Here is a 24,990-nt window from a genome sequence, read left to right as displayed (position 1 = left end):
GTGTAATGAAAACTCAACTTGAGGAAGAAGAATTTGAGAGTGGTACTTAGGTTAGTTGTAATTTTAAGGCATAAATTCCAAATATAAGAGGCCATTATATTAGTTGGAAAAAGGCAGGTAAAGATCTTAGATACAGGTACACTTAATGAAAGTAATGCCTATAAAAATGAGGGATGCAGTGTAATTACATACATGGTTGTGAAACTTTTGTTTGCTCCCTTAGTGGATTAAGGTCCACAATCACATATTTCTTATTTATTCTTTATTCCTAGCACCTGGCAGAGTACTTGGCACATAGAAGGTGATTAGAAAATATTTGTTGAATGAATGATTCTGTAGAGAAAGCTAGCTAATGAAGCATACATAATTCAGATGTGCTTAGTTGCTTTTGGATTTCTCTTCTAGGAAAACCTGCTTCTGGATCATGAGAGAAAGAATGTTTAGTCCAGGTCATTAGTGTAATGTGCTAGAGCTGACGAGACCCTGGGCGATGCCAACCTTGTGGGGTGATAGATGCTGGAGTAAATGTCCCGTGTGCGGGGGAGGGGAAATGGTGAATGTGTGCTTTTGTTGGGAAGAGCTTACAAAGGCTCCACCACATGGCTTGAGTTTGCTTGTCAGCTTGGTGGAGTAGGAGTTTAAGGTGAAGCTTGTTTGGTGAAAGGATTAGCACATACTGAGAAACTACGCCTTAGAAGTAGGTTTGCTCTAATCAATTTAGGACCTTATAGGGTGGCATGTGTGTAAGTGGATGAAGAAAGGTGAAAACGTGGTTGGCTAAGTGTAGATTGTAAAGGACTTTGAAGTTTGGACTTTAGGCAGATGGGCCATCTTAGTTTAAGCAGGAGAGTGGACGGACTCCTTCTGGGACTCTGGAAGGTAGATGTAGAGGATATTGTTTAATACTTGAAGCTGAGAAATGACGAGGGGCAAAATGAACCAGTAGCAGTGAAAATGGTGAAGAGAGATTTAGAAATCCTAAAGAGGTAAAAATCATTGGATTTAGTGAAAAATTGGATTGGAAGAAATAAATTGACACTAAGGTTAGTGTCACTACATCTTCATATAATTGACTCTTGGGACGATGCCTGGATGGTTCAGCAGTTGGGCGCTGCCCTTCGGTTCAGGTTGTGATCCCGGAATCGAGTCCCACATCGGGCTTCCTGCAGGGAGCCAGCTTTTCCCTCTGCCTGTGTCTGCCTCTCTCTTTCTCAGTCTGTGTCTCATGGATAAATAAATCTTTTAAAAATATATAATTGACTCTTGAACAATACTGGGTTTCAATTGCATAGGTTTATTTATATGTGGATTTTTTTTTTACAGTACAGTTATGTAACTGTATTTTCTCTTACGATTTTCTTAACATTTTCTCTAGCTTACTTTATTGTAAGAATACAGTATACTACATACAACATACCAAATATGTGTTATATGTTTATGTTCTCAGTAAGGCTTACAGATGACAGTAGGCTCTTAGTAGTTTTCGAGGAGTCAGAAGTTACATGTGGATTTTCAACTATGTTGCTCAGGGGTCAACTGTATACTCTAACTTTTAGCTCTGAGAGGAGCCTGTTGAGTTGAATAAAAGGGTTTTTCTGGACATGAGTTTATTTCTTCCTGGTTCCCTTCCTTCCTTTCCTCTGTCCTTCTCCTTTTTTTCCTCCTTCATGTTTGAGAAAGAAATAAAACATAAAGAATGGAGGAGAAAATGTAAAAGGGAAAAGAGAGATGTTAAATTTAGCGTTTTATTTTGTCAGTTGAGAATGGCTGTAACTCCCATTTCCTTGAAAAAGATCTGGCCAATATAATTAAAATAAATTCTTTAACTTCAGAGTGCCTTTTAACAAACATTTTTATATATAGCCAAAATAACATGATTTCATAATTTCTCATTAATATTTTAAATATGAACTGGGTATTAAATGTTTTTCCAGCTGTTCACAAAATGTCTTTCATTGCTGATTTGTAGATCCTATATAGGGACCATTTATTGCACCTGATTATATCCCTTAATTCTCTTTAAATCTAAAGTAGTCCAGCTTGTTGAAGGCAGCAGACCAGTTATCTTGCAGGATCCTGCATTCTCATTTTGTCTTATTTTTTCCTTGGTGTCATCTGGTCAATTCCTCTAGTTCTTAAGGTAAACCTGCTGATGTGTACTTCATGTTCTGTGATGTCGTTTTATTGAGAAACTCAGTATCTGGTTAGTGTTGCGAAAATTAATGAAGCAGGTAACCTTTTATTCCTCCTTTGAACATTTTCTATCTTACAATCAGAAAACAGTTTGGGTGATGGTATTACTTTAGCATTACACCACTGCCAGTGATTCATATAATGGTTTTAACACAATTTGTAATCCTTGCCCAGAAAAGGAATTACAAAATGATGTTGCTTTTTTTTTTTTTTAATTTTCATTCTTCATTTATTAGTTGTCATTCTTTTGTAAAGCAGGACAATTGTTCGACTGGAGCTGTGTGGTCACCAGAAATGTGGTACCCGCTGAAAAGATGAACACTCAAATATTTCTCTTTAGTTACCAGTTTTCTTAGTTTAAAAGCTGCCTCAGATGGTGGCTGACATGCACCTATTATGGCTTTTTCTTTCCTCCCTTCTCCCCTCCCCTCTTGCTTTTTTTTATGTCTTGATTAGTGCTGTAGTTTCCTTCTGCTACTAATCCTGCTTGCTCTGTTTTCTGCAGCACTAATAATGATCATGTTATTCAAAAGTTTTGGATTCAGTGTATTTCATTCCATTATAATTATGATTCTTTTTGCTCAAATTGTCACAGCTTCAGCCAGTGAGGACCCCTTTTAGCTGGCTCCTGTGTCATATTGACTTGTGTTCTCGGCACTAAAGGATGTGTCAGGCTTTACACATTTTATACATTTCCTGCCCCAAACTTGTGATTGGCCATTTTACACAAAGAACTTTGCTTTCTTGGTAGTAGAGGTCAAAACTGAGGATTAGGGGTGTTATTATTCCAGAAAAATAATATTTCTAGAACATGTCAGTGTGTAGTTAAAAACAAATTTAAAGTAATGAGTTCAGGGGCGCCTGGGTGGCAGAGTTCATTAAGTGTCCAACTCTTGATTTTGGCTCAGGTCGTGATCTCAGGGTCCTGAGATCGAGCTCCTCTCTGAGCACAGAGCGTGTTTGTCTTCTTCCTCTGTCCCTCCATTGTGTGGGCTCTGTCTCAAATCAATAATAGATTCTTTAAAGAAATAAAATCATGAGTTAATACTGATATTCTCAAGTCAATTTGTTGTTTTCACTTAATTTCCTTGATTTATAAATGTTTTCTTACCCTGAAAATCTTGGGTCCTAACATCTTTAACCTAAGTATTCTTATTTCCTTAATCCTAAACTGTGAGGTGAACAACTCAGTATGATACCAGTAGTTAATATTCTTTTCACATCTGCATGATTTTCATAGTATGGCTGCATAGTAACTCATTTAACCATACATTCTTATTAATGGTCACTTAAATTGTACTTTTATCATAAACAATACTGTAATGAGCAATTCAGAAAAGTACATGAGGTTGTATGTTGTTGGTAATTGCTTGTCTGAAAATGTCCTTTTGTCTTCACACTTGACCAAGTGTTTGAGTTCAGAATGTTTTTAGCTAAGGGAAAGTTTATATAAAGTGAAATATATAGACCTTAAATGTATAGTTTGAGTTTGATAAATACATATATCAGTATAAATCACCCTCATTTAAGATCCTGAATACTTTCATCAATTCCTATAAGGGCAGTCACTGTTATCACTGCAAACTCATGTACATGGAATCTTTTGGGTCTTTTTATATTCGGTGTAATGTTTGAGATTCATCTATATATGTGTATATGTGTATGTATCAGTAGTTGAATTTTTTTTTATTTGCTAAGTAGTATTTGGATATATCACAATTTGATTTTCCTTTCATTGTTGATGGTTTCAGTTTTCAGTTTTTGACAACTATGAATAACACTATTCACATTTATATAAATGTATTTTTGTGGAAGTACATTTTTTATTTCTCTGGTAAATACCAAAGGGTAGGTATACTGAGTTACAACTTAGGTAATTACTCTCTTAGATATTACATTATCATCTCTTGTTTTTCCATAAAAAAGTGTGTTTGAGTTTTGCCAACGTTTGCCTTTTGTGGGAATTATGCTTATGTATTCTGTGACTTTCCTTTATTGCCTAATCTTGTTTTAGAGATTCTAATATTCAAATACTTCTTCCCCTGATAGATCTGTACTCTTTTTATTTCAGTTTGTGTTGTCCCATAGTTGACTTCTTTATTTGTAATTTTTGTTCATCATGTTTTCTTTAGCTTCTTTAAGCACAAGAAACAATTTTTTTGCAGAATATTTTTCTATTTCTATTTTCTATTTCTTTTTCTATTTTTTTTTCTATTTTCTCTTATAGTAGTGATTTTATATGATCATTGTGCTGTGTGTTACACTTATGTTTGACCAGTCAGTATTGACTTGCTTTTTATTCAGATGTGGCATGGGTGGGTTCTTAGGCACTTCTGTTGGTTTCCCCTCAGATTGAAGATTAGGTATGGATTGGGAGAGGCAGGCTGTTGGCACACTTTTTGACTATGGAACATTATGATTAGTGGATTTCAGCTCCCAATTGACAGTTTTTGTAGTTACACACTCTTTTCCCATGGGGAACATTCAGATATTTGGTTGTCCCCAATTTTGATTGTGAGTATAAGTTGATTCCTGGCAGAAAAATAGACCAGAGTCTCCTATCCCTTTCCTTATGTCCCTGTCTCCAGTGGCTGTTCCAGTCTTAGCCAAAGAATGGTTAAATTTGATTTACTATAAAAGGCTATAACTAGGGATCTAGGAATCTAGAGCTGGAGCTGTGAGATGTTGTAGAACTTTTTGCAAGGACCTTTGTGAAGGTATTATTCTAGTCTGCTTCTTTAGTTGTTTTTTCTCTCTACCTTAGATTCTGATAAAACCCCTTATAAACCCTCCTTATGATTCCTCTCATAGCCCCCTCACTACATCTATACACACACATACACAGCATTTCTGGAATTGTAGGGTAGAGAATATGTGGATTCCAAATTTTTTTTTTCCCTATTAAGATGACAGTTTTTCTAAGTTTGTGCTATGCAGATAGAGTACTCTTAGTTTAAATGCTCCAGGATAGTTTTATTAGTTATGTTGTGGTTCGTAACTCTGCTTTGCAACACTAACTTTCCCACAATGGTTATAGTTCTGTATTTTTAAGCCATTTCTTAAAATGTTTAATTATGAAAGCATATCTTTCTGTGTTGGTAAATAATGTTCTGTTTCTTTAAGGTGAATAATTATTCTAAGATAATGAAAAACTTTCTCTGAGATTTACAGTGGGGATGGATTTTATGCTGCCAGGATCAGTTAGTGACGCCTGGCATTAGATTGGAGGAATAGGGGATTATGAAAAGTCAGGTGCTACATACCTGCTGACTGGCGTAGCTATTTTTAAAAGTCTTTTGTAATCATTGGCAGTTTTCAAGTCTGTTTTGGAAACCTTTTAGTCTTTTTAGATAAAAATATGGTATGTCACTGCAGATTGTTTAGAGGAGAGATCTGCTTGTTGATTTCAAAGTCTTGGGAAACATTCTAAATTGTATGCATTCTTACATCTTTTTCTCTACCAATGCTATGTTTTTGTCATACTCCCAAAAAAAAAAGTGGGAGTAGGGTGTTGCTCAGTGAGCAGATGTGTTCCTCTTGCTGCTCCAGGAAAAAGTTTGTCCAGTTTGCTACCTTTTTTTTTTTTTTAATTTTTATTTTTTGACTATAGTTGACACACAGTTATATTAGTTTCAAGTGTGTACAGTATAGTGATTAGACAATTTACATGCTATCATTTCTTATATGCTGTCATAATCCCCCCCTTCCAAATCTTTACTCTCAGGGATTGGAAAATAAAGATGATCTCCTTGCTGCATCCGAGTTTAATGACCTGTCTCTGAATTTTAAGGCCACCCATGTCACATTATGAAAAAACAGGAAAAGGAGTGGCTGGCTACCTAGGCAAAATTATGACTCTGGTGCAATGATACCAGGTCCATAGCTGGTTTTCAGATTTCTTAGTTCAGTAACACTTCTGTCCATTCTCTGAAGTGTGATCAAACTCTAGACCTTGATTTAAACTAAGTAGGCGGGATCCCTGGGTGGCGCAGCGGTTTAGCGCCTGCCTTTGGCCCAGGGCGGGATCCTGGAGACCTGGGATCGAGTCCCACGTCAGGCTCCCGGTGCATGGAGCCTGCTTCTCCCTCTGCCTATCTCTCTCTCTCTCTCTCTCTCTCTCTCTGTGTGTGACTATCATAAATAAATAAAAAAAAACTAAGTAGGCTTGCATGAGGTTGATAAATCAAACTTCTCAACTTCTTTTTTATTTCTTCTAAAGATTTTATTTATTTATTCATGAAAGAGAAGAGACATGGGCAGAGGGAGAAGCAGGCAGGGAGCCAGATGTGGGACTCCGGGATCATGCCTGTAGCCGAAGGCAGGTACTCAACCACTGAGCCGCCCAGGCGTCCCCAGACTTCTCAACATCTACTGAGAAGTCAAATGATTAATAATAAGACCAAAATACTAACCTCAGCCTGACAGAGCCAATTTCTTACCATTGTTAAATTCTATTGGGAAAAGTCAATGAAGATCAGATGGTTTTGTTTTGTTTTGTTTTAAGTAGAATTTAGTTAGAATAATAGTGTTTGGGTGATCTTAAGGGCTGGTCTCATCAAGCTCTGGTAGCCTGACACAACACTTTATATTTTCTAGGTTATTACTGAAATATTCATATCATTCAGAAAGGACACTTGCTTTGCCAGATTGTCCCTCTATTCTGGAACAGTTTCTGACTTTATAGCTAGCTCTCTGTATTAGGTATTTTGTATCATCAGTGGAAAAACTTTAGTCATTTTGTTTCTATTTTCAAGAAGTTAACATATAAGAGAACAGTTTGTTTTATCAATAATATTTAACAAAACAAAGAATAGATGTGTTATTTCTTGTGCTGATGATTAGTCTCACCATTTATATTTCTTCAAGCAGCCTTTTAAGGATTATTTTACCTCCTGTGTTTTGACTACCCAATCAAAGCCCATTTCTGTTTCAAAAATAGCTTTACTTCCCATCAGTAGGGAGGCAGCAAAGCATAATGAAAGTTGCTTTGACTTTTTTCCAGTCTTTTTTTTTTATTGTGGCAAATACACTTGAAATTTACTATCTTAACCATTTTAAGTGTAGCATTCAGTAGTATTAAATACATTCATAATGTTGTGCAACCATTACTACCATCCATCTCCGTAATTCTTTCATAATCTGAAATTACCGTTCTACTTTAGTACCTCATATAAATGAAATCATACAATATTTGTCTTTTTTTTTTTGTAATTGGCTTATTTCACTTAGAAACTAGCTTTAACTTTTAATCAGACACAAAGCCTGACTCTGCTACTTCTCAGCCTTAAAATGCTGGTTAAATTGCTTAAATCTTTTTTGGGCTTCAGGTTTCTGTCGGTAAATGGAATTAATTCTCACTCTGCAGAAAGAACTAGCAAAAGACTAAATCTAGTGAGATAAAAGGAAAACCAAGATAAAAGATCCTGGAAGCCAAGTGAATAAGTATGTCTACAAATGAGTGATCATCTACATCAAATACTGATCATAGGACAAGCAAAAGGAGGTCTAAGAAACAATCATTGGATATAACAATATGAAGTCACTGGTTTTCTTCTTGGCAGTTTTTGGTGGAATGTTAAAAGCACACACTGATTTGAATAACTGAGAAAAGAGAACTAGGAGACAGAGCATATACAACTCCTGAGGATAATTTTTTTTGTGAAGAGAATGAGAAAAAAAATATAACTGGTGGGGGAGTTGGGGTTAGGACTTTTAAATAGAGGGGATAATACCATGTATATGTATATTGAAGGTAAAGATCTAGTATAGAGGGAAAAAGTGATGTAGGAGAGAATCGCCAAGTAAAGTCTTTGAATAGGCAAGGTGATGCGGTGGGGTTGATTGTTCAGAGGGCAGGCAATTTGTCCTACTAAAAGAGAGTGTAAATGGGTGGAGGTGGGAGTTCATCGAAAGGCCTCTTGCAGTGGTTTTCTGTTTCAATGAGAAAATAGATGTAAGAAAGGGAAGATGGAGGAATACGAGTTAGAGGTTTGAAGAGCGAAGTTGTGTAGAAGGGACTAGGAGAATTTACAGTTGATTTCCTGGCAGCGTAAATAGTCTGCTTGAGGTAAATGATTGCTGACTGGCTCACTTTAAGTTCACATGGTGATAGGTTTTTCTCCAGCTGTATTTATCCAGAGTAGGTGGAGAGTTGGCTAAAGTGGATTTGGGTTCATCCCAATGCATAAGGTGAAGTGAGACTTGGTCAAGGAAATTTGGGGGATATGCAAGGGTGTGAGACTTCATTTCACCTAATATTTTGAAATGTACTGATAACATAGGTTTAAGGAAATAACCACAAGTGAAATGAACAATAGTCTTTCAGTATCAACTTAATTTAGTACTTCTAATTGTCTGATTCTCAGAAATGTCTTTTACACTTGGTTTATTCAAATTATACTCAAACAAGGTATATATAGTGCATTTGATTGCTTTGTCCTGTAAATTGTTTAATCCATGTCAATTGCCTCTCCTCTTTTTTTGTGTGTCATTTATTTGTTGAAGAAATTAGATCTTTCTCATGTAGCACTTTCCATATTCTGCATCTAGCTGGCTATATTTTTGTGGAGTTAAGATTTTTAAAAAAATTTTAATTGTGGTTTAAATATAACCAAATTTATGTCTTAATTACTTTTAAGCATACAGTTCAGTAGTGTTCAGTATGTTCACATTGTTGTCTTGTGTTATTTTTAACATGTTCCTCTATTTTGTTCAGCTGGCACTGGAAGTACTAGCGCTTGATAGGATTTATGTTCAGTTTTTTATTTTTAATATGTTTGGATGAGGTGTCAAGGGCATTGTAGTATTGTCACATATCTCATCCTAATGATGATATTGACCATTGGGTTGAAGTCTCATAGCCTTAGTTATCCATTGGATTTTTTTTTTCATTAGGGGTTGCGAAATAGTGATTTTTCTAATTATCTAACTCTTTATGCATTTATTAGCTGGAATTCTGTTAAGAACATTCCCTTACCTAGTTTCAGCCAGAAATGCAGGATAAATGCTTGATTCTTTCTTTTCCCAATTCTTAGGTGATGGAATTTTGTTTTATTTTTTTTTTTTTATTAAAGTTTTGAATTCATGCAGTTTATAATGACTCACAGTCATTCTTTTGATGTTCATGTGGTCTTACGGGTGGCCAGTGGGAGCTTCTTCATGCAGTCTGTTGTGTCTTCCACAGTCACAGCATCTTTGTTAGCACCCAGCACTTTTTTGTATTTTTCTGATCCTGGGCCTGAAATCCTCCATTTCTCCTAGAAATGCCTAGTTCTTTTTAATGGGAAATGGTATTTAGAGATCATAATATGTGTACTTACTTTTAAAAAGATACTGTTTTCAGTTATGTGGTTCTTCAGAATGCTGATTTTTTTTTTTTTTTTTAACTCAACAGGCATGCCCAAAGAAAAATACGAACCCCCTGACCCTAGGAAGATGTACACAATTATGTCCTCTGAGGAAGCAGCAAATGGAAAGAAATCACATTGGGCAGAGCTTGAAATAAGTGGTAAGACATGGCACATATAAATTTATGGTATGGAAATCAAGATATGGTAGAAAATTAAGATTTCTAATGCCAATGCACAAAAGAGGCAATGTTCTATTTTGCTAGTGCTAATTTATCTTAGAAGTAGGAAGGTTCAGTGGAAATAACATGGTTTCAGTCAAAGTTCAAAACCCATTTATTACTTATTCTTTCAGTAGAAGTGTCCTTTTATAAAATGTGGATAATAACAAGGATGAAATGAAAAAACACTTGTGAAATGCCTGGTGCACAGAGGTTTGTTCTGATATGTAATTCTCTGATAAAGTAGAGTCAGGCTTTTGTATTGTCAAATTACAGATTCCAGTGGGGTGGGAAATGCCTATCCTAAGTATAGGTTATGTAATAGATTTGTTTCTCCTTATTTTCTTCATTTACTTTTCAGTCTGAGTCTCCAAGGATGGGCTTATTCAGAAACATGAAATCTTAAAAGAATTTAAAGCATATCCCAAAGTTCCCTTCTACCTTAATGGCAGTCTAGACACAGTCAAAGAAATAGATGAGCCTCCAGAGATATCCCCATCATTCCTGCCAGTGGGCATGCAGCTTTTTTAATACTTCAGAGGTGGTAAAAGGACATTATAACCTCTCAAGGCAACCAGTGCTATTTTTAGTTTTTATTTAGTTTTATTTTAGTTTTGTGTTAATGTTGGTCTGATTGGCCTCTCCATACTTTTCTTCCAGTCTGTCTTGATTTTTGCCTTCTGAAATAATGAACAAGTTTTCTCTTCTTTTTTTCTGACTATCCTGGATTTTTTTTAAATTTTTTTTTATTTAATGCAGCAAACATACTGACCATGTGCTGTGTGTAAAACATTTTGCCAGGTGCTGTACTAGGTATATGGAAGATACATAGATGGGGAAAAAAAACACAGTCCCTGCCATTCTGGACCTTATGCATATTAGGGAGTGAGAAGAATAGAATATACTTGTATAGATAACTAATAGACAAAATATAACTGCCATTCTAGATAGAAAAATATTTACAAGAAGCCAAAAAGGAAGTAATGATAGTAATATTCTTCCCTTGTCAGCTCAAAATTTCTGGTTAACCTATTCAGTAAACCTAAACATTCCCTGGGATATGCACATTAATCTGGTTTCTCTCTCTTGGTTTTTAGAATGCTAGTGGTAATTAAGTTGAGTTTCTGTTTCATAGAGTAGGTGTGGTAGTGTAAAATTTTTCTTTTTTTCCTCCCTCTCCAGTCATATTTGACTTTCTGGGTCAGGGTATCCCAAAGGGAAATACACTTTCTGATTTATCAGTTACCTTCAGAGCTTAGGCAATCACCCATTCCTGCTTTCCCCTTTTAATTTCTTCAGGTTTGTATTTAATTGTATTTTTCTCTTTTCAGTCTGTATTAGCAGTTTTTGAGTTTTAAGTCATTTGTTTGTAGGGAAGTTTCCTTTTTCTAGTAATGTCAGAATAAGCTTAGAAAGTACTTGCTTAGGGGATCCCTGGGTGTCTCAGCAGTTTAACGCCTGCCTTTGGCCCAAGGCGTGATCCTGGAGTCCCAGGATCAAGTCCCACATTGGGCTCCCTGCATGGAGCCTGCTTCTCCCTCTGCCTGTGTCTCTGCCTCTCTCTCTCTGTGTGTCTCTCATGAATAAATAAAATCGGTTTTGTTTGTTTGTTTGTTTTTTAAAAGAAAGTACTCACTTAGATTATATCTCTGAGGTTATGGGGATTCTCCTCCACTGTTTCCTCTCTCTACTTCATGTTGGGAACTCCTTGGCAAATTTAAATAACTTTTCTGCTTACTGTGAGAAAGAAATCTTTATACAAGACAGGAAGGAAGTATCATGTTAGTATCATGGAAGATAAACTATTGGTTGAAATAGGTCAGTGGAACAGGGCTTTGTAATAAACCCACTATCAGGAAGGTCACTTTATTGTCTCAGCCAGTCTTTAAATCATAAGCTCCAACATGTGTAAATTGTCAAGGCTGACTTCAGTTCATGCAGACAGTTCATATATATACTTTAGCACCAGTTCTTTAAGATTCTGTGATGCAAAGTCCTAGGGACCTGAGGTCATTGACTCTTGGACCCTCAGTTTTCTCATGTACTCCTCTGGTTCCAGGGGGAATGGGTGGTGAGTTCCTTTTGCCATTTGGAGGTAACCAGATAAGCCAAATAACTATTAATCATTTACCTTTTAATTTATTTTTTAAAAATAAAGATTTTATTTATTCATGAGAGACACAGAAAGAGAGGCAGAGACATAGACGGAGGGAGAGGCAGGCTCCTCACAGGGACCCCAATGTGGGACTCGATTCTGGGACTGGGATCACACCCTGAGCCAAAGGCAGATGCTTAGCTGCTGAGCCAGCCAGGCATCCCAATCATTTACTTTTTAAAGAAAGCCTTTTGAATGAAACACATAAAACCACAAAGACAAATCTATTAATGAATTATTATAAGGCCTAAGCCTTGTAACCACTATCCAGGTCAAGAATTAGAACTTTTTTTACCTCCCCCAGCTCTGTCCATCGTGACAGCCAATCATAACCACCTCCCTGCTCTCAAAAGTAACCATTATTTTCTTACTTTTCCAGTAATCACTTTCTTTGTTCCCTTACAGCTTTGATACCAAATTGTGTGTATCTAAGCATTATGGTTTAGTCCCCATCCTCTTTTTATTTAGTATGTCTTAATTTACAGGTTCCCTCTCTGTGTTAAACTTGGGGTGGTTTGACTTGTTTCACCACAGGCTCTGTTTTGCTTACGGAGACTCATGCAGTTGAACATGTTTTTCATCCCCTACAAATGGGCATCTGGATGCAAAGGCTTGGTCAGGCTCAGATTTGACCCCTGGGCAGGGCTTAAGATGATGGTTGCTTTTCCGTCAGATAGCAGATAAAATCTGAAGGTCTTTTCCACTAATGTTCAGTGCCTAGAGCCATTAATTCTTTTAGGGTTTGCTAAATAGTGATATTCTAATTCTGTCATTTTTTTTTCATTTTTTTTCTTTTTTCTTTTCATTTTTTTCATTAAGTGAGCTGCATCTATAAAAAGATGCTTTTCCTTATTTATTGATTGATGACCCAGTATACAGTTTATATAGGAAAGGCAGAAAAGAAAGCTTGTTCCTTTAATTTACTAGTTTTCAAGATAAATTGTCATCCTTTGAGGGTGACTAGTTAGGTTTTTTAAAATGTCATTATTAACTACTGTAGCTAAACATTTGGGTTTCAGGTGTAAATCATGAGTTGTAATTATTACTTTATTTTGTTGCTTAAATTGTCCGGTTGTTGACTAATGGGAGAGCTTTTTAAATGATTTCTGAGTTTCTGATACAACTCTAATTGTCTTTAGTAGTTTCCTCGCTATCTGGTATAGCAAGATTTTCTTGGCTTATCTTGTGTATTTCTTGCCTCAAACCTGGAATAATATTTTTTCCAAAAAATCTGTTTGTCTTTTTTTTTAGTTGGAAATGATATTTCAAGACCAAAATATCTGTTGCTAGGGATGCTTGTTGCTATTGGGTGGGTCATTGTTTCTAAGTGTTTCCACTGGACAGAGCTAGGAAATAGGACTATATATATCTTCATGTGTGTGTATTATGTATATATAGAGAGAGAGTTGACAGATATATATTTGTATATGTATACATGCTTAATATGATAAAATATTTTTAAATATATAAAATACATTTGTATATTTACAGTTATAAAATGTCTTATAAAAATATACTGATACTTTTGATTTGTATTTAGAATAACAGGGATTTTATTTAACCTTTTCTATAATTACATGTGTATCTCCTTTAATGCTGCGTGTCCTAGTTCTCAGGGATATGGGATGATGGAATTTGAATATCCTGTAATTACTTATTTGGTTTATCCCATATTACATTGCAGTCTCAGAATAACAGTACTAAAAATACTACCACTAATATGAGTACTGAAAGCAGGTAGAACTGCTTGGAATATCGTTCCCATTCTCCACCCCACTCCTGTTAAATAGTTGTACTCTATATTGTGAGAGTGTAGTCATGACATACTATCAGCCTTCCCATTTAATGTGGATACAATCCCCACTTGGACTTTGTTTTGTTAGTAAGTATATAAATTCAGTGCCTCCCACTAGTTCATTTATCTCTAATAATTTTGGACTTCTGGAATCTTGTTTTATAGATGTTTCCTTAGGAAGGGCTCATGGTAGCAATATTCTCTGAGTTTCTTGCACATTAATAACAGTTTGTATCTTTATATTCAAATGTCAGTTTGGCAGAATATAAAATAGGTGGCTCACATTCTTTCCTGAAATATCCTGAGTATGTTACTTCCGTTTTGCAACAGGCTTTGATGACAGTTCAATTTTCTTTCACTTATTAGTTAGTTGCTCTTTTTGCCTACATGCCCAAAGGATTTTTTTTAAGTCAGTAATTTTATTGGAATATATCTTGGTGTTGGCTTTGTTCTACCTTTATATTCTCAGGTACGGTATATTAAGAAAAACATGTATGTGTGTAGTTTGAATTTTTTTTCTTTTAATTTCAGGACAGTTTGGGTAATAACTTTTGGTATGCTGGTTCCTTTGGGTTTTTTCAGAGATTTATTCTCTAAATTTGCATATTTGTCTCGAATCGTTTTTAAAACTTTTTTTTTTAAATTAAGGTATAATTTACAGGAAGATAAAAATAAAATACAGTAAAACTCACCTTATTGTTGTACATTTATATATACACAGTTGTATAACCACCACCACAGTTACAATATGAGTTTCATCACCTCCAAAAAACTTCCCCATGTATCATGTATCCCCCCCACCTTTTTTTTTTTTTCTTTTTTTAGATTTTATTTATTTGAGTTAGGCAGAGAGCATGAGCAGGGGGAGAGGCAGAGAAAGAGGGACAAACAGATTCCCACCTGAGCACAGAGCCCCATATGTGGCTTGATTCCAGGACCCTGAGATTATGACCTGAGCCTAGGTCAGAGGCTTAACTGACTGAGCCACCCAGGGGCCCCTAACTCCCTTTTAGGCAGACTCTGCCCCAGCTTCCAGCTCCTGGCAACCATTGTTCTGTTGTTTTTCTTTTTTTAATTAAAAAAAAATTTTTTTTAAGTTGACTGACTCTACACCTAGCATGGAACCCCATGTGGGTTTTGAACTCAGGACCCTGAGATCAAGACCTGAGCCAAAATCAAGAGTCGTATGCTTCGCTGACTGAGCCACTCAGGCATTCCTAAAATATCCTTTATTTTTTTAGAGCAGCTTTAGGTTCACAACAAATGTGACACAGTACGGTGCATGACTCCTCCACAACCAACATCCTCTACCAGAATGGTGCATTTGTTACAGTTAGTGACCCTACATTGACTGACATTATCATCCTAAGTCCATGCTTTACCTTAGGGTTCACTCTTCATGCTATACATTTTATGGGTCTAGACAAATACATAATGGCATATATCCACCATTATAAATCATAAAGAATATTTTCACTGCCCTAAAAGTCCTCTGCTCTGCCGATTCATCTTCATTCCCTCTCCCTTAACCCCTGGAAACCAGTGATCTTGCTGTCTCCATAGTTTTGCCTTTTCCAGAATGTCACATAGTTGGAATCATATAGTATGTAGCCTTAAAGATTGACTTCTTTCACTTAGTAACATGCATTTAAGTTCCTCCATGTCTTTTCATGGCTTGATAGCGCATTTCTTTTTAGTGCTAAATAATATTCTATTGTCTGGATGTACTACAGTTTGTTTATTCATTCATCTACCGAAGGCTATTTTTGTTGCTTCCAAGTTTTGGCAGTTATGAATAAAGCTGCTATAAACATCCATGTGCAAGTTTTTCTGTGGATGTAAGTTTTCAGTTCTTTGGGTAAATGCTAGGGAGTGCGACTGCTGGATCATATGTTAAGAATATGTTCAGTTTTGTGAGAAACTATTAAATTCTTCCAAAATGTCTGTATCGTTTTGCATTTTTACTGACAGTGAATGAGACTTCTTGTTGCTCCACATCTTTTCCAGCATTTCATGTTGTCAGTGTTCAGGATTTTGATCATTCTAGATGGTATGTATAGTGGTATCTCATTATTATTTTAATTTTTCATTTCCCAGATGACATGATTAAAGAACATCTTTTCATATGTTTATATACCATCTGCATATTTACTTGGGTGAGGTGCCCACTTCTTTTGCCCATTTTTAATTGTGTTGTTTTCTTATTGTTGAGTTTTAAGAGTTCTTTGTATATTTTGGATATAGTCCTTCACCAGATAGGTCTTTGCAAATGTTTTCTCCCAGCCTGTGGCCTTACTCTCTTGACAGTGTCTTTTACAGAGCTGAAGTTATTAATTCTAATAAAGTCCAGCTTATTATTTCTTTCATGGGTTGTGGTTTTGTTTTGTTTTGTTTTAAAGATTTTATTTATTGATTCATGAGAGACCCAGAGAGAGAGGCAGAGACATAGGCTGAGGGAGAAGCAGGCTCCTCATGGGGAACCTGATGCAGGACTCAATCCCAAGACCCGGAGATCGTGACCTGAGCCGAGCCGAGGGTAGACGCTTAACCACTTGAGTGACCCAGCCATCCCTGGGTTGTGCTTTTGATGTTATATCTAAAAAGTCATTGCAAATCTAAATCATAGATTTTCTTCTGTGCTATCTTGTAGGATTTTTATGCTTTTGTGTTTTACATTTTAGGTCTGTGATCCATTTTGAATTAATTTTTATGAAGAGCGTGAAGTATCTTCTTTCTTTTTTTCTTTTTTCTTTTTTTTTTTTGTCTTGTGGATGTATTGCTTTTGCTCTTCTGTCAAAATCAGTTGACTCTGTGGGTATTATCTGGGCTCTCTCTCTTTTTTTTTTCTTTAAAGATTTATTTATTTATTCATGATAGACAGAGAGGCAGAGACACAGGCAGAAGGAGAAGCAGGCTCCATGTCAGGAGTTCGACGCGGGACTTGATCCCGGGACTCCAGGATCGCACTTTGGGCCAAAGGCAGGCGCCAAACCACTGAGCCACCCAGGGATCCCTGGGCTCTCTATTATGTTGATCTGATTGTCTGTTCTTTTGCCAGTTACTGTAGCTTTATAGTAAGTGTTAAACGCAGCTGGTATCAGTTCTCCAGTTTTATTCTTACTCTTCAGTTTTGTGTTGGGCTGTCCTGTGGTCTTTTACCTCTGCTTTTAAACTTTAGAATTAGTTTGTTAGTATCCATAAATTAACTCGCTGGACCTTTAGTTGAGATTGCATTGAATCTATAGGTCTAGTTGGGAAAAGCTGACATCTTGATAATATATTGAGTCTTCCTATCTGTGAATATGGAATATCAATTTATTTAGTTCATTGATTTCTTCAAAGTTTTGGTTTTCCTCATACAAATCATGTGTATATTTTGTTAGAATTGTATTTCATTTTTGGGTTGCTAATGGTATTGTTTTTAATCAAAATTCCAGTTGTTCACTGTTAGTATATAAAAAAAGGATTGATTTTGAATCCATAGTTCTTCGTTTACTTGTGATTTTTAAAAATGTCTTCCTTTTCTAAAAACATTCTCATTTTGTGATTATTCATTATTAAGTTCTTGGCAATTTAGTTTTCCTTAACTGAGTTTTTCTAATTCTTCTATATTTTTATAACTTTCTTAATGCCAATTTTTTTAGCTCAGTTTGAAGTTTTAAGTAATAGTTTTTGGAGCATGTTTGTGGTATGCTTTCCTTGTCTGTAGGGAGTTATTCTGGTAACCTTTTTTTATTTTTTATTTTTTTTTAGGATTGGTTTATTTATTTTAGAGCATGTGCATGCACAAGAGCACATGAGTGTGTGTGGGTGGGGGATAAGGGGAGAGGGAGAGAGAATCTCAAGCAGACTCCCCACTGAGCAAGGAGCCCAACCCAGGGCTGGATCTCATGACCCTGAGATCAGGACCTGAGCTGAAACCAAGAGTTAACCACTTAACCAACTGAGCCACCCAGGTTGCCCCTATTCTGGTAACTTTTAAAAATACTTAATAACTTTTATGAGACTTGAGCATTTAACGTTTCTGTTCATTTTTATTTAAACTTAGTTTTTCTGAAGTTCTAGAAGTTATGATTCAGGATTGTTTTTCTAACTTCAGAGCTCCCTCTTCTGGTCTTTGCAGTGAAACTTTCTGATTCTGTTCCCTTCTCTCATTTTTATTTCGACCTTTTTCTCCCCCTTCATCTCTTTTACGCCTTTCTCACTAAATCTTAATTCTATTTTTGGAGGGGTTTTTTTCTCATTGAGGAGCTTTGGTTGGTCATTTTGGAACTCCTGGGGTCCAGACTGCTTTCAGATTTATTATGAACACTTTTCACTCATAATTAAGTTGCACTTAACTCCTCCCAGTTACAGTGATGTTCTCAAAAGGGTGCTTTCAGTGATACTGTTGGTTTCTCTCTTTTTAATTGTTAGTTGGGTTTAAATATGTTGTCATGTGATTTATATTCTATTTTCCTATCTGTTTTTTGTTGCCTTTTCTCTTTTTTTCCTTTTGGATTAACTAAACATTCTAGGTAAAATTCCATTTTATCTGCTTTGCTGACTAATAAGCTCTAATTCTTTGTTCAATAATGGTTGCTTTAGGGTTTATAATATAAAGTGAATCAAGAATATTCATATTTAGCATGAATCTTAACAATCTGTTTCTTCTGAAGTTTATGCTATTGCTGTCATGTTTTCCTTATATATGTTATAAATCTCACACTATAATATTTTTCCTTTAAAGGGTGAAGTATTAAAAAAAGTTTTTATTTACCTGTGTACGTACTGTTTCTAGTGTTCTTCATTCCCTTGTGTGTAAGCAAGTTTCTATTATTATTTTCCTTCCAATTGAAGAACTTTCCTTAATATTTTCTGTAATGCAGGTTTGCAGGTGATTTTTTTTTTAATTCAAGTTTCATGTTTGAAAAAGTCTTTTACTTTGCTTTATTTTTTTGCAAGATAATTTTTCCAGGTATAGGATTCTAGGTTGACAGTTTTCATCTTTCAGTATTTTGAAGATCCTGTTCTACCATCTTCTTGTTTGTGTTTTTATGAGAAGTCTGCTGTTGTTCCTATCCTAGTTTCTTTTATGTATGTCCTTTTTCTGTAGCTGCTTTAAGATTTCTCTTTATTGCTGGTTTTTAGCAATGTGATTATGATGATGTACCTTGGTGTCTTTTTTTTTTTCCTTGTGCTTAGGTTTTGTTGAACCTCTTGAATCTGTAGGTTTATAGTTTTCATGATATTTTAAAAAGTTTAGGCCACTCTTCAAATAATTTTTTATGTTCTCCCCTATCCCACCCATCTTTTTTGGAATACAGTTACTTGTATCTTAAGTTGTCTCACAGCTCATTAATCCTTTGTTTAAATTGTTCCATTCCTACCCACCCCACCCCCCCACCTTAGGACAGTGTTTATTGCTTTGTCTTTGGTTTCATTAATTTTTTTTTTTACAGTATGTAGTTTGCTGTTCATCCAGTATTGGTGTATTTTTCATAACTGGAAGTTAAAAGTGTTTTTGTTGTTTTTTTTTTTAATCTTCCATGCCTTTACTTAACATTTTGCCTCTACCTTTTTTGAAGGTATGTAATATAGAGCTAGAATAATTTTTAATGTCCTTATTTGCTAATTCCATCTTTTTTCATCCTGAGTTGCTTCAATTCCTTTCCATGCCCCCTACCCATTCTCTTTTTCTTTCTCTCTTTTTGTATGCTTGGTAATTTTTTATTAGACACATCATGTTGTGAATTTTACTTTATTGGGTGCTGGATGTTTTTATACTCCTATAAATACTCCTGAGCTTTGTTCTGGGCTTTAGTTAAATTACTTGGAAATAGTTTGATTCTATCAAGTACTTGCTTTTAACTACTACCTTTCTGAATTCTCTGACTTATAAAATTTTCCATCTGGTGAGACCACAAACTATTCCTGGTCCTGTATGATCCTAAGGGTTGTTCCCTCTGCCCTTTTCACTTTGTCCTCACTTCCCCATTTCTGGCCTAAGGTTTATTCGCTTATCACTTACTCAGCTGAAGACTCAAAGAGGGTCCTCAGATCTCTAGAGCTTTCTTTCTATGTGGTGCTCTCTCCTCTTTGGCACTAAACACTATGAACTCTAGCCACTTTGGCGTTTCTGGAATGCCAGCTTCATATCAGTTCATGTAGTAGACTGCCAGACTGCATCTGGGTTCCATCTCCCTGCACTCCCAGGCAGAATGGTCTTAAAGGCTTACCTTGTTTATTTCCCATCTGTCAATGATTACTCTCTTGTGCTGCCTAGTGTGTGATGTCTGATATTCAGTATTTCATATACTTGTTTGGTTTTTATTTGTTTTATGTAGGAGGATAAATCCAGTCTGTGTCACTCTATCTTTGCTTAAAGTGTATGTCCATCATAGTTTTTTATTTAAAAGATTGTTTGCTAATTCCAGTATTTGAATCTCCTGGGAGTTCTGTTTTTGTTGTTTCTCTTTTCCTTTTCCTTTTTTTAATTTTTTATTTTTTTTTAAGATTTTGTTTATTCAGAGAGGCAGAGACACAGGCAGAGGGAGAAGCAGGCTCCATGCAGGGAGCCCGATTATGGGACTTGATCACGCCCTGGGCCAAATGCAGGTGCTAAACCACTGAGCCACACAGGGATCCCCTGTTTCTCTTTTCCTTTTGGTTTTCAATCCTTTGGGAGTTTTCATTGAATGCTGGAAATTATATGAAACAATGACTTGATGGTCTGTGGGGTTGGTGTTCTCTTCCTTTGGAACAGATTTACTTTGGTCCTTGGCAGGTAGGAGCAGCTCTCCATAGTCTAATTCATCTCATTTGAATTATTTAAGGTTGTTCAGCGGGTTGGCTTACTGCAGGTCACACTTACTCAATTAGTAGGTCCTAACTGGAATCTTGGTGGTTCAGCAGGGTCTTTTTCCTTAGTGTTTCCTGCATTCCTGTGTTGTTTCCCTAGTGGCGGAAGAGGTATTAAAGCTTCGCTTAGCCCCTCAGCCTCTCTGCTTTTGCCTTATCTTCTTGCGTTTGCTGCTTGTGATTTTCCATATTTTGCCAAGGGTAATGAGGGGACTGTCTTGCCTACTACTACTCATTGCTTTTCGTCTAAGTTCTTTGTCTCTCATTTCTTTGCTGTCTTTGTAGTTCTCCAGTGCTTTTATATTCATTTTTGTGTTTTGTACCCTGTTTTCAATTAGTTTTTCTCTCAGGAGGATGATTGGTCAACAAATTATTCTGTCGTTCCTGTAACCTTCCTGTTAGTGGAAATTCAGATGCAGACAAATTTTTAAATTCTGCCTAAAGAATTTGCAGATACCAAACAACTTTCATGTTCCTCTGGTTGTTCTTCCATTGTGTGGCAGTAGCATTGTAATTGCCTGCTTTTGAGGTACATCTGTAGCCCCCAGCAGCTACTTGTTCCAGGCCCTGGAGGTGGCAGTATAGGGTAGGGAGAAATATACTAACCAGAGCCGTCCTGAAGAACCTTCCAGGAAAAAGGGGCCTTGGGTCTGGACTGCTTGGTAGTCTTTTTTTTTTTTTTTTTTTAAACTTTCAAGACTGCATATATTTGTTTCTAGAAGGGAGCCCTGGGCTGGCCTTTTCACTTTTCATACATGGGGGAGCCAGTGACTCAGGACTTCCACTTTTAGGAATCTGTCCAGACTCTTGTTTGGGGAGATAACTCCAGTTGTAGACTTGTCACACTCTGATGACAAGTGTATGCTGACTCACCACTGCCACCATCTGAGCAGAGCCTTTCCTCCTCATTCTTCAAGCCCACAGTATAGCTGGCATGTTGGGTGATGTTTCTTGATAGCTTTCTAGCCAAGGACACAGACGTTTCAGAAGTACTGTTGCTATGGTTCTGGTCCTCTGGATTTTGTTTCTCAGAGTCTTTGGTTCCTCTGAAAACATCACTGATTATATATAATCAGTTGTACCTTAAAAGATATCACCTTTGCTAGGTTTCCTGCTTTGGGGAAGAAATGGCACAAGTGTCTTCACTTTGGCAAAGCCAAGGTTGAGATTTTTTATCTGCTCATGCTCCTTGGTGTTGGCCATGCACCGCTGCTCCACCACCAGTTGGAGCTCCTTGGTAGAAGAGTGGCCTCCCGAGGGCAGCCACATGAGCTGGCAGATGGTGACCAGCTGGGGCAGTGGCCCCAACTGTTTCCACAGCATGTCCTGCAGCTCTTTGGCCTGCAGGGCTCACAGAAGAGCAGGCACAGGTGCTGCGTCCATGGGAGGTGGGGGGGGAGGTAGGGGAGACAGCAGGTGTCCTCAGTAGTCTTGAAATGATATTTGAATCAGGTGCCTTAATTAGCTCTAGGGCCACACGTTAGCCTTTTCTAGTTTGTGACATTTTCTGACATTTTGAAGTCTTCAGTTGAATTTGAGTTTAAGTTTGAGTATGCTCTATTCATGTTTATCCATGGAAGAGTGGCAGACCATGTCTCTCAAATTCTGGATCAAGTTCTGATTTTTTTTTTTAAGAGAATATTTAGCTCTTTTTGATGAGTGTAGCTTTTGGTAAGTGTACTCCGGAGACAAGCAGCTTTCAATACGTTAACCTGCTTGTGCAGCTGTCTGCCCTCTGGGTGACCCTAGTGTCTGCTTTGAGGAAGTTTAGAGTGGGGACAGGTAAACAGGAGCGGAGGGAACTCAAGTGGAGGCAGGACATCCAGAATAGGAGTTTTGAGGTCATCACTTACTACTGGAAATCACTTACATGTTGTTTACTCATTTATTCTTAAATTTCTAATGTGGCAGATGATGGGACATAAGATTTCAGGAATCTTGCAGGCTATAGGAGAAACTCCCAAGAAGATAATTATAAAACTGTGATAAACACAGGACAAAAAGTCTGACCTATTATCTTTTCTCTAAGACGGTCTTAGCCAGCCTGGCAGGATCAGGGAAAGCATCCTAGAATAGCTGACTACTGAGTTAATGATATTAGCCAGGGGAAAGTGGAGTTAAGGACATCTCAGGAAGAGGAGACATGGAGAACATAAAAAAGCATACAGTGGAGATCTCCCTTCCACCACCACCCCCACACACACACACATATTATAGCTCCCAGCATGCCCACACATATGCATTCACACGGAGTTAGTAGTTTCTTCTGCATTATTCTGGAGTACTTCACGATATACAAAGCCAAATACAGATTCTCATTCCCCACCTCATTTTTAATTTAAAAGAGAATATACTGTATACGTATTTCTGCACTGTGCTTTTTTCTTCATGTAATACTGTATTTGGAGAGATAAGTATAGAGACAACTCTCTTGTACTTTTTAAGCTCCATAATATTTGTCAATGTGGTGGTACTATAGTGATGATCAGCTTGTGGCAAATAGTGCCACAGTGAATAACCTTGTAGATTGGTTTGCATCTCTCCTAATAGGTCAGAAGGGATATATATGCATTTATAGTTTTGACATATGATACTCAGCTATTTTTTTAATAATGAAATGCAGAATCAACTTATCTAGTCTTGGCATTTTTATCATGATCATGTTATTTTATAAATTTGGGAGATTTATAGGAGTCTTTCCATTTGTTCCTCTTTGTATCTTTAAGTCTAATATACTTGTTAATAGATTTATTCCTAGGTATTTTACCTCTCGGTTCTTACTATAAATAGGATCTTCTACTGTTTTTTCATCTGACTGTTGTATACATACAAATTACTGTTTTCTGTATATAATTTTGTTTTCTCTTATACTATAAACTTAATATTTATATAACAGCTTTATTGAGATATAATTCACATGTCCTACAGTTCATCAGTAAAGTACACAGTTTGGGGGTTTTTTATTATTTTTTTATTATTTATTCTTTTATTAACAGAGTTGTGCAACTATTACCACAATCACTTTGAAAACATTTTTAGCATCCTAGAAGAAACCTTGTACTTATTAGCAGCCCCTTCACATTTCCCTCTAATCCCCTAGCCATAGGTAACCAGTAATTTATTTTCTATGTCTATAGATTTGCCTATTCTGAACATTTTATCTACATGGAATCATATAACATGAGGCCTTTGTGACTGCCTTATTTCATTAGCATTATGTTTTCAAGATTCATCCATATTGTAGCATGTGTCAGGATTGCGTTTCTGTTAGCAGCTAAATATTCCATGTGCAGGTATCATAACATTTATTTGTCTGGAAAAATACACTCCTGTGTGTCTCCTCTGCTTTCAGTACTCTATTACAACACTACTTCCACGCATTACAGCATTTTCCACACGCCAAGCAATTCTGTGACACCATCTCAGCTGGGTATCCTATGATTTTAACTTAGTTCTGACAGTAGTGTCAGGTACCACAAGTTAGGGGTTCAGTCCCATGGTACTGTTTCCCTCAACTTCAGACAGTAGCCACAAGTCCAGGTCATTATATTGTGCTTCTGACTGAGGAGCTATAAATCCAGAGCTTTCCAGGACCCCTCCTTGGGTTTAATTTGTTGTATTGGCTCACAGAACTAGGAAAAGAGTTTACTTACTAGATACTGGTTTATTATAAAAACTCAAGAACAGCCAAATGGAAGGAGATGCAGAAGGCAAGTTGTAGGGAACAGGCAAGAAGTTTCCATGCTCTTTCTGAACCCCTCACCCTTCGCATACTTCCCTGTATCTTTTTTTTTTTTTTTAAAGATTTTATATATTTATTCATGAGAGACAGAGAGAGGCAGAGACATAGGCAGAGGGAGAAGTAGGCTCCCCACAGGATTTGATGCAGGACTCGATCCCAGGACCCTGGGATCACGCCCTGTGCTGAAAGCAGATGCTCAACCACTGAGCCACGCAGGCATCCTACCTCTCTGTATTCTTCATCTTGGAATCTCAGAACTCCACAGTTCAGGGTTTCCTTCAGAGGCTTCATTAGGCACAGTTGATTAAATCTGGAGATTGATATAACTTTTCCTGCCCCTCTCTCCTTCCTGGTTGTTGGTGGGGGTGAGATTTTGGGCTGGTGGGGACTGAAAGTTTCATCCCTCTCATCTTGATTGGCTTCCCTGGCAACCAGCCCCCATTCCTGGGGCTTTAGAAAGTCACCTCACTTAAGGTTAAAACTCTAGTAGTGTCTTTCAGGAGGGTACCTGTGATAACAAAAGATACTTCACTGCTTAATCACTTAGGAAATTTCAAGGGTTTTAGGGCCTCCACGCTGGAAACAGGTGAAGACCAAACGTATTTTTCTTTTATTTTTTTTTCAAGATTTTATTTATTAGAAGGAGAGAGAGATAAAGTGTGTGAAATGGAGGGAGGGAGAGGTACAAGTAGACTCGG

The 24,990-nt window shown here is 36.8% G+C and overlaps 1 protein-coding gene and 1 pseudogene across 8 annotated transcripts in view; one reads left to right on the top strand and one right to left on the bottom strand.

Annotated features, from left to right (window-relative positions):
• The window catches only part of CNOT6 (CCR4-NOT transcription complex subunit 6), a 77,044-nt gene that overhangs the window by 14,157 nt on the left and 37,897 nt on the right, over nucleotides 1-24,990 (top strand). For all 8 annotated transcript variants that reach the window (XM_077911090.1, XM_077911088.1, XM_077911086.1 and 5 more), the window contains one exon: nucleotides 9,587-9,700. In XM_077911090.1, coding sequence (XP_077767216.1) covers nucleotides 9,589-9,700 — 112 coding nt within the window. In that variant the 5' untranslated portion in view covers nucleotides 9,587-9,588. Of the gene's footprint in view, nucleotides 1-9,586; nucleotides 9,701-24,990 lie in introns of those variants that run through there.
• Nucleotides 21,300-21,933, bottom strand: LOC144321814 (factor in the germline alpha pseudogene; annotated as a pseudogene).

Source organism: Canis aureus, chromosome 10 (assembly GCF_053574225.1).
Source record: "Canis aureus isolate CA01 chromosome 10, VMU_Caureus_v.1.0, whole genome shotgun sequence".
Classification (NCBI taxonomy): domain Eukaryota; kingdom Metazoa; phylum Chordata; class Mammalia; order Carnivora; family Canidae; genus Canis; species Canis aureus.
The sequence above is the reverse complement of the archived record's forward strand: the minus strand, read 5'-3'. Positions and strand labels throughout refer to the sequence as shown.